Source organism: Salarias fasciatus, chromosome 7 (genome assembly GCF_902148845.1).
Source record: "Salarias fasciatus chromosome 7, fSalaFa1.1, whole genome shotgun sequence".
NCBI classification, from domain to species: Eukaryota; Metazoa; Chordata; class Actinopteri; order Blenniiformes; family Blenniidae; genus Salarias; species Salarias fasciatus.
Window position 1 is genome coordinate 11,488,366 of NC_043751.1, and position 10,387 is coordinate 11,498,752.

General features: G+C 41.4%; 1 protein-coding gene across 2 annotated transcripts; it reads right to left on the reverse strand.

The window, feature by feature from the left end:
- Nucleotides 1-493: 493 nt before the first annotated feature.
- Nucleotides 494-6,034, reverse strand: adck2 (aarF domain containing kinase 2). 2 transcript variants are annotated; one of them, XM_030096919.1, is made up of 9 exons: nucleotides 5,876-6,034; nucleotides 4,778-5,789; nucleotides 4,521-4,667; nucleotides 4,219-4,347; nucleotides 3,843-3,938; nucleotides 3,498-3,767; nucleotides 3,160-3,291; nucleotides 2,224-2,277; nucleotides 494-1,187 (listed from the first exon to the last, which is right to left on the reverse strand). In XM_030096919.1, exons 2-9 carry the CDS (start codon nucleotides 5,654-5,656, stop codon nucleotides 1,047-1,049), a joined length of 1,848 nt encoding a protein of 615 aa, XP_029952779.1. In that variant the 5' UTR covers nucleotides 5,657-5,789; nucleotides 5,876-6,034; the 3' UTR covers nucleotides 494-1,046. The 2 variants fall into 2 exon arrangements, with proteins under 2 accessions (XP_029952779.1, XP_029952780.1); XM_030096920.1 differs by having other exon boundaries at nucleotides 494-943; nucleotides 1,043-1,187; nucleotides 4,778-6,034.
- Between the last annotated feature and the right edge of the window lie 4,353 nt (nucleotides 6,035-10,387).

Here is a 10,387-nt window from a genome sequence, read left to right on the forward strand (position 1 = left end):
AATCTCGTCTTATACTGAGGTGATTGTGTTTGTCTATTAGAGATGTTTTTATTTCTTTTGTCATTACTATTATTAATAATATAATTATTGAAAGGGTTTTTTTTTGTTTGTTTTTTTTTTTTTACACAGTTGTCACCTCTCCCCTCCCTCCTTACTTGAACAGTGCTGCTCTGTCTGGGCTCGTGACGGTTATGAAAAAGAAATCAACAGTTTTGCAATAAAGGGTATGTGATGAGTTTTTTTTGCACCAAAACCTCCTGATCTCACTCTTTCAGCCATGCTGACTGTTCTTCCTGACATTGACAGAATCGTGTCTTGTCTGTGTTTTTCATTGACAGATTTAATAAAATTGTAAATTAATGGAACCGTGCTCTCGGTGGAGTAACTTCTCGGCGTTGGCATCGCTGCAGTCTGGCTTTAAAAGGGTTAGAGAGCATAAGAGGCAACAAAGAAAAGGATAAAGTTCAATTAGCTGTGGATTCCCTTTTTTTTATTATTGATATGAATAATTCACACAATGTTCCCACAGTTTTTAATGGAAAGTTAAACGCTGGACATTTCACATCGTCATTGTAGTGTACAGGAGCAAACGGTGAATCACACTCACGCAAATATGGCCCATTAGACAACATTACCTAAGATGCAATAAAAGATTAAGTGATAAAAGACATCCTGAGATCAATATCGGTCATTAAAAAGTAAAAATATGCTTTTGAGTATCGACTGGGGATCCTCGCACGATTTTGTTTTTGTACCTTAAATCACTACAAATGGTCTCCGATGCCATCCGCGTGTCTGTCGATGTCTGACTCATCCATTAGCGCGCATTAAACTACCGGGAGGGTTTCGTGCTCTCGTCCGTTCGGCGGCGCTGACGGAGCCTCCAAGTTGGTCGGTGTGTGAAATGTTTGCACCTCAGCTACACAGTAACTAGCGACAGGGACTGATGGAAAAAAGAAACGCGGTGAGGTATTTATGGCTTCGACGTTACTGAAATGTAAAGACAAGACTATAACCATGTCGTCCAGGTCTGTAATCTTACGTTATCAGAGCAGTGAGGCACAGTTCTTAAGCAGCAGGGGTTTGGCCAAATCCAGGACATCCAGGTTGGGGTCGAGTGACCGGCCCAGACCCTCCAGCACCATGATGGCGAACACAATGGAGGCGAAATTACTCTCCAGCTTGACCTAGAAAGACGGTAAGCAGCGGCGTCAGAAATGGGTCTCCCGCAGTCTTCCTCAGCTGTGTTTCTGACTGGTTTCAAATGTTTTCTCCTGCGCTCCACTTATATTTAAACTCAGAAATCCAATCATAGGAAGACGTCACTCTCACAGAGCAGTCGGTTCCAGTTCAAATCAGAATTGTAAAAACAGCTTATAATGTAATACCTGACAATGTAATTTGTTTTGCCCATTTAAAGTCATAAGGTCCAATAACTTACTAATAATATGGGTTTTATTTACAATCATTATAGAGCGAATGCTACACGGTATTTCTTTTCAATGAATGGCTATGACAAACTCTTTCACCCCTAATATATATTTTTGATCAGCAAACTGGGGAAAAAAACCTTAAAAAATTGCTATACATCCGAGAGCTTTCAAGAAAACTTTAAAGTAACATACCTGAGACTGAAATGACAAGAACAACCATGCAAAAATCTACAGATTATTTTCGATAGTTCAGCCTGGAAGGTTAAACTATTGCTAAGTTTCCCAGTGATGGTTCAGGGAAATTCATTATCCCGCACACCTAAATGTCTCCTTGATCCAAAACATCACATTCCTTCATCACAGAATCTGGCCCGTTGGAAACACGCCACCGAGGAGTCCGAGTTGAGTTCAGTATTTTTTGCATTTAATGTAGAGTAAAGTTTTTCTTTTTTGTGTGGCTTGTAATCACACTGGAATATTTAACGTCAGATCAAAAGATGCTTGAGAACTGCTGTGTATAATATTCGGTGAAAAACTTCCACCACAGTGCTGTTTTTAGGGACGAGTGTGATGCCATTTGGATTGTTGAGGCTTTAAGTCATGAACGACTGATATGAAGACTCCTCGAAGCTAACGGTGATTCATGTTCAGTTTCTCCAAACTTTACGATATCTCTGCAGGATTTACTTGGCAAAATATGGATCATGCGGCTCAGTTAGGAGAGGACTCCCTTTTGAAACTACCGGAGAGAGAGCACACACAAGCAAAGTGATTCTGGGTGAGATTTTACCTTGTGCTTGATGAGTAGACCAAACACTCTGGAGAGCAACTCTGCCACTTGGACCTGCAAACCAAACCAGAACACAGAATGGTTTCCCCTCACAGATGGAGTGGTTGTACAAATTCTTCCTTGAACAGCATGTATGCGTGAATTCACTCTGAAGTTTACAGGTAAGAATGATTACAAGCAAACAACCTATCAATGAGGAGCACCACAGTGAAGGTAATCTTTGTTCAGTCGACATGAAATTGAGATTTTAAAAGCCAATTAAACTTGATAGTTATAAAAAAAAAAACTAAATGCACAAGCCCATCCAAAAGAAATCTTAATTTATTGTTTAAAAAAAAGTGTGTTTAAGTGTGTTAAGTAGAGTCTTGATGAGTCTTAATTCAATGCAGTTCTATCTGTGCTGCTGTATCTGACTGACAGGGCAGTGGAGCTGACCTCAGGAAACCATAGACGGAGGTAAAGTAATCAGTTAACCTCAACTACATGAGTTTAGGATCTTTTCACACCGTTTCACCTTTCACACTGTAAGAGGAAACTAGAGTACTGCAGAAAACCCACATGTGCATGGTGATATGCAACTCTGCACAGAAAGGCTGCAAAGCCTGGACTCAAAAAACACTTATTAGGCTCTCAATGTGAGGTGAGAGTGCTAACCACTACACCGACGTGTTGCTCCAATTCATTCCATTCCCTTTGGCCCTGTGGGGCCATCACAGAGCAGATCAAAACTCCGGTCCTCGATGGCCGACGTCGTGCATGTTTTAGGTCTCTCCCAGTTTCAACACAGCTGATTGCAATAAGAGCTCGTTACTGGGGCCTTTTTCCAAGCTTGAGGATGACGACAACATGAGACTGAAGTGAGCTGAAGCAGAAAAACATCTACATGCAGGACGCCGGCCCTCAAGGGATGCAGTTAAGCAAAATGTGTGGCTCTACCTTTCCCAGAGACAGGGTGTTGCTTCTGAGGGCGTGATCGACCAATTCAGCCATCTCCCTTTTGAACTCAGGCACGTCTGAACACTCGTTATCTCGGGCATGATGCAAAATCAACTCTGCCACTCGCTCGCCCTGAGAACAGAAGCAGACCGCATTTAGAAGAAGGAAATTATTACAAAGCATTTACAAGAGTTGGAGGTCTGGAAGGTTTACTGCTTTCTGCTAATTAATACTTTATTCCTTAAATTCATTACTAAGAAATAATGTCCAAGTTTTGATCTTTACACAGTTCAACATGGACCCCACCTCCCCCAGGTGTTTGCCTTTTCTCCTCTCACCTGCCGCAGCACCACGGCTGTGAAGACGGCCCTGAAGTTTGCCAGATCGTGGTCGCTGAGCTGGGCCACGATGCCGGCGTCCAGCAGCACCAGCTGGAAGGGACAGGGGTCTGGCCGCACGCTGACCACCACCGTGTCCCACAGGTCAGTGAGGGTGGTCTTTCCGTGATGCTCACCCGAGGCTTCACCGGAGCCAGAGTCGGAACCACGACACTGAACGAGGATGTTCCCCGGGTGGAGGTCGCCGTGCACAAAGTTATCCAGAAACACCTGAAAGAGGGAGGATAGATCAACAGACATGGCAACGACTGTGCGGTCAATTAATTAAAAAGTCACTTGTCTCACCATTTTCAGCAGAGTGTCGACTCCCATCCGGGCTATTTTCTGTTTCACCTCCATTGGAATTTCAGAGCTCAGGAATTTAGAAATTGGCTCACTTTCCTGAAAAGAAGGGAAAAAATACTTTAATATTAGTGGAACTTGTTGCAACTATTTAAGTTTAAATAATAAGCGCTAAGAGATAAAATTGTTGAATATTTTCTTATCACATTTCTCTATATTTTGTTCTTGTAGAAGAAAATCAAAATCATACCCGTCATATGCATTCTATCTCTAACACTCTTTTATCAAAAATATTGATTGAAATAGAACACTGACATTTGTAACATGGTGCATTGAACGGATCTTGAAAAAAACAACTTTCGGATGATGTTTTACTCACTTCATAGGTTTCTACCAGGATGGTCCTGGTCACAAACGGCCGTAATGGAGTAGGAAACTTAACATATTCAACATCACGGAAATTCTCCCGGAATCGCTCAATGTTCTTGGCCTCAAAACGAAGATCAATCTGAAACAAATATCAAGAAAGTTTGATTTGAGAAGTTCAGTCTATTAATGGAACAGTAAGCATCAGAAAAAAATTTAGGAAATTGTGTGTTTTTTTTGTTTTTTTTTTTACTGTAAGTCACATTAGGAAAACGTCTGATCACAATCACACATTTGTAATATTTATATCAGTACCTGTTTAGTCATGAGCTTCTCAAACTCCTCGACAACCTCACACATACTGAGCCATTTCAGCCCCGGCAGACACTGCAGAAGCCAACTGCCTGCTTTCATAAGAAGCAGGTCTATCTCGACCTGCCTCTTGACGCCTGGATGGATCACCTGAAAAACAAAACAATATAAAATTATCAGCTGTAAGAGATGAGAACCACACTACCTAAGATATAATTCATTCTGTGAAGTGTGAAACAGATTGTTATTGTGAGGCTGACCTTGATAGCCACAGGTATCAGGTGTTCCTTTGCAGTGCTGCTCTCTTCATGCTGCCCATATAAAAGATTTTTCTCCTCGAAGCCCTCCTCCTCAGGAGCCCCCCTCCAGAGCTTCTGCAGAGTCCTCGCCACACCCCCCAAACCAGGGATCTCCCAAGCTTCAAGCAAGTCTTCTTTCTCCATCTCCTCAATCAGTGCTTGGAAGGCTGGATCCTCCACCTGGTCCACCCTGGCCCAGCCTCGGTACACCTGGGCAACACATCCCGAACCCACCGGCTCTTTGCTCTCAAACATTAAAACCCTCCTCCAGCCCTCCCCGAAGGCTCTCCGCAGGCACTGCTTGGTGTGGGACCAGGAGTGAGGGCGCACCCTGACATGGAGCCGAGAGAAGCGCTCACAGAACTGCTGAGAGAAGATGTCCCGCCTGGTGCTGGCCCACTGCCCCAGCTTGATGAAGGTCGGGCCAGATGTCTCAGTGACCCACAGGAGAGCATCCAGCCAGTAGGAAGCCCAGCGAGTTGATACAAAAGCCAGGGGGGAGAGAATGAGGAGAGGACCAAACTTCAGGAGAAGAATTATTGCTCGCAAGCTGAGGCGAATGAGAAATATAACTTTGTGCACTTGGACTTTAGCCAGAGACTTCTTGTTGGAAACACTGGATAGTGGGAGAGTTGCTTCCTGGCATCTGGCTGACGATGCACTCACTGCTCCACAACACAGAAGGGTAACCTTGGGTATATGGGTTAAAATCACACCCCTTTTCACAAAACACGCCCTGGATCTCTGGAGAAGTGTGATTCTGACAGAGGAGCCTGCTCTGTGGAGAGTGGACTTCAAGTTGAGGAGGAGTCCTCTTGCTCCACACGCCATCAAGGCCATCCGGACGGATGTTATTGGTTTGGTCCTGGAGGTGAACTGGGCCACATGTGTTCCTGTCCTATTACGAAGTCGTCAGTTAACGACGCCTCCAAACTCGGAATAAACTGCACACTCCATTTGAACGACGTTATTTCTGAAAGGAGACGCAAACTTGGTCGTTTTTACAAGAATTCAGTGCTAATACGAGCAATGTCTTCATTACAGATCAACCAGGGTTACCTTCACGGACGTCCCTTGACAGCTACTGCAGCTTAATGTTGGTCAGGCTGGATTTGTTTTGTTTTTTAATTAAAAGAAACATTCCATGGTTCAGCTGGCGCTTCTGTAAAAATATAAAAATAACGCGCATGTTCATTGAAAACAGTCCGGAGGACTCACTTCCGGGTGTGATCCACGACCACGTCACCACGTTATTGTTACGTAATGAAATAATAATAACGGAAGATTAGCAATGAAGATAAGAAGCTGTTTGGTGAGACACTGAAAATGATATACATGATTAAAAATTAACAACGTCAGACACACTGAGTCCAAAAAAACGTTTTGTTTTGTTTTTTTTTGTTTTTTTGTGGTCATTACTTAATGTGTTTCTCTTTTGTCAAATTAGTCTGTAAATAATGTTGAATTATTTATTATTTTTGTAAGTGCTACGATGGTTTAAATCGCCATTTCACGGAGGGTGAGGCTGAAAATGTTCTAACGCTTTTAGAAGTCACTGCAGAGAAATTCTTTGGCCGCCAGGTGAAGACACATCACACATTATGGAATCAGCACAAGGACGCCATATTGAATTCCGAGCGGTACGTTAAAGCCTCCGCCATGTTGGACCGGGCAAACTGGCTGTGTTGAGTTTAGAAAGCTGTGGTTTGTGTTTCATTTTACATCAGAAAACATTTCACTTGATCAACTTGGAAACCACTTTCCGAACCACTTAGCTGTTCATACTTTGATGGAGAAAAATCATCCTGAAGGCTGACATTTGCAGCCATTATTTCCACATTTGTAATGCCTCATGAAAGGATATTTTCAGTTCTACAAATTGCATTATGTATTTTTTTCAACATATTGTATTGACAAATGTGCTTCAGATTTTAAAGTATATGTATTTTGATTTAATATCAATAACAGCCACAAATAATTTATTATTACTGTAATGTTGTTTATGAATTTCTCAATGGGAAGAAGGTTTATTCAGTAAAAAAGACAACCACAAATCCCATAACATGCCTTTTTTTAATTTGGAGATTGTCAGTATGCCTTCAGGATGCTCTCTGTGATAGAGATAGAGTAGCTAAATCATTTTCTTTTGTTTAAATCTAACAATAAAACAGACAAGATTGTCGGAAACTGGGAAGATGACGGTCAGTAGCAGGAAGTGACCAGATTGTTTTCATTCTGGTCAGTTTTTCATGGCCTCTTAATCATTCATGTCGAGAGGCATAAATGTAGAATAGGATCACACACAATTTAAAGAATCAGAGCTACCACATAACATGAATATATTTAAAATGTCAGAAACAAACAAAACAATATTAATGCTGTATTAATCACATTATTTCATAATGAAGTGCCAAGCTTTGTAAAACATGACATTTGTCACAGTGACAGCCCCATGAGTTAAAGTTAATATTCAGTTGATGTTTTTGTGACCAAATGTTAGCTCGATGCAGGTGTAACCTTTCAACATGTTTGTTTTTAATACTTTTTCACTGTTCTTTTTCACTGTTTTCAAAATATATTATTTATGTTGTTCATGTCAAGCAGTAACAAACTTAACATGTGTCATAAGCTTCAGATGTGTCCCCCTGAATGTGTCTAATTATTACATTTTTTGGCCCTTGAGTTTCCAAACCAGTTTTACTTTCAGGACAACTATTAGGACATGAAAAAAAAAGCTTCTCTGAAGTATATTTATTTTGCATATCCAGTATTCTAATCAACAGTATAATTCAGCATCAGGCTAGTTACAACTACTGTGAGAGAAGTCTCACATCATAGTATTCTAAAGGTATAGTCTATACCAGGGGTCTTTATAAGAGTCAAATTGAAACTATTTTGTACCATATTTTAACAGTTTTGCTCCTCTTTTCAAGCTTTTTTTGTTGACTATTTGAAAATTCTAGCTGTTTTAGCCATTTTAACTTTATGCACTTTTGTGTCCTTTTTTTCAACCATATTTCATTTTCTTCTTTTAGAAATTCTAGATATTTTAGTTTATTAAGCGGTTGTATCTTCTTTTCCCTCGTTTCTTATGGTTTTAGGTATTTTTCAAAATTTTACTTACCTACAATCCATTTTAAACGAATCATTGTGAATAGTACTGTGGTGTGTAACTATAATAACTTCAATTTTTATGCACGTTATGTGGTGTGAAAGCTTCATGGAGCCACTGCAGAAGGACTAAACAGCCACATGCAGCTTCAGAGCCACAGGTTACACACCCCTGGTCTCTGCTAAAACAAACAAACAAAAAAAAAAACTAAAAAAAATATTTCTAGTGTAAAGGACATTAGTACAAGCAGCTCTGAAATTATCACATGATACTCTGTGTTTTCCTGAACAGCGCTCCTGAGAGAAAACTGATGAACTGCTTTACTGTTTTTCTGCAGCGTCGGTTTGACTACCGAAAGCAGTCTGTGGGTCGCAAGGGAAACGAAGAGGCAGGGGACAAAACACACCCTCCTTGGGTGTGATTTCATTATCATTTCATCTGTTTGAAACAAACATCCCACCATACGCCACCGCGGACTGAGAACTTGCTGGAGCCATGTTCCCAGTCACGGTGCGAGTCCCCTGGACAGTGGGCTCAGTCCGCTCCCAGGGTCCCAGCTGCAGGCCTGACAGAGGGCTCCGCAACACAATAAGGTGGGATAAACGCTAAACAGATGTTACTAACCTCCACCTCCCACCCCCATTCTCCCCACTGCTATTGACAAGGCAGACTTTTTAGATCTCTCTTGCATTTCAAAGGCGAGGTCAGGGCTGAGGCTCAGAGGTCAGCAGGATGGCTGCTCCGTTTGAGGTGAAGCTGTTCGACACTTTATGAAGGCTGCACGTTGAAACGACTGGAGGAATGCAGCTTTGACATGTTTCTGCGAAATGACTGTCCAAAAAAAAGCTGTTTTGGGTTTGTCTCACCCCATACTGTCGGACTGACATTCAATCATCAGTCTGCACCGCTGAACGACGTCAATATTTAGAGCAATAAAGTAGCCTACTTCTAATGCAGCATGAGCTTGAGGTTAGGTTTCTGGTTTTATTTGCGACTTAAAGGTATATTGAGGGTGTGAATCATGAAATCATTTATTCGGTTCTTAGAAGTAAGTCTAAAAAACAGTGAGCACATCCATCCATCTATCTTTGGTCCTGACTTATTCAGCAGCAGGGTGTTAGACTCACCATGCAGCCCCAGTCTGGTTGTTTCATTTCCTTTGTCTCACTTTCCCTCTGGCTTCTGTGCACTGTATGGATTTTACTGTGAAACGTTCAAATCTAGATTTTGTGGCTTTTTGTTTTCATGAAGTAGTTTGCATCCATAGCTGAAAAATAGATGCTATTTTTTCCTTTGTGTCTTTCATGTGTGAATACAAATCACATTTTGAAAAAATGGTTAATAAAAATATTGTAGCTTATAAAAATAGTTGATTGCATCCTTCATATATCATAATACATTGTTTTAACCCAGCTAACTTATATTTGGACTTGCATGCACCATGAAGAAGCATATGCCCTAAAACAATCATGAAGAAAATTATTATAATATAATATTATATTTAGTTGTTTTTGTCAAAGAAAAGCCATATATGCATTTTTATGCATTTGAATATGTATGCTATTCCTGATTGATTTTATCTTTAAATGTTGACTATAATTGCACAGATGTGATTGGATGCAATTTTTGGATAACTTTCCTGATATCACATATTTGAAATAAATCAATTATAAAAGAAAAAAAAAAAAAACTCCTCATAGATGAAACAGAGTCCAAAGTGTCTCAAGTCTTCATTTTTGTACAGAAAGAGAAAGGAATGCTGCAGGTCTTGAAAACCTTCTGTGAGGTGCTGGACGAGGCCTGCGAGGTTAAATGGGTTAATTGTTAATACCGCCAGTCTTTAGTATGCACGTCCAGTCCTGTTTCTTGCCTCTCACTTTCTTTTTTCCGCTCTTTCCTCAGGAATGACGAATCCCTCTGGATCTGATGGTGAGCTGGACCCCTCCGTTTGAAGACGGAGGTCAGAATGATACAACTCACACACTTTATGTTCCCAACACACAAAGTATTTAGGCAACTTTTTGTTTGTTGTTGTTCCGACTGTTTGTCACATGTTGGCCCCTGAAAAAATCTTGATGAGATAAAATAAATGAACATGTTGTCCGCTCTCTGAGATAGGAAGAGCGGCCCTTTGGGCTTCTGTAATTTGCTCCCGGGGGAGGCTTTTATTTATGTATTCAGTTGAGCTCTGCTTTGCCCCTTCCTGCTCCAATCCTCCACTCGGTTTCCCCGGCAACCAGGGCTCCAATCACCCAGCCAGCTCCAGATTAGTTCAACAGTGGGGGGTTTAGGTGGGTGGGAGGAAGGGGGACGGGGAGGAAGGGAGGGCGGCAGGGGGTGATGATGGAAAATGGAGAGGGAGGAGAGAGAGAGAGAGAGAGAGAGAGAGAGAGAGAGAGAGAGAGAGAGAGAGAGAGAGAGAGAGAGAGAGAGAGAGAGAGAGAGGAGGGAGGAGGGGT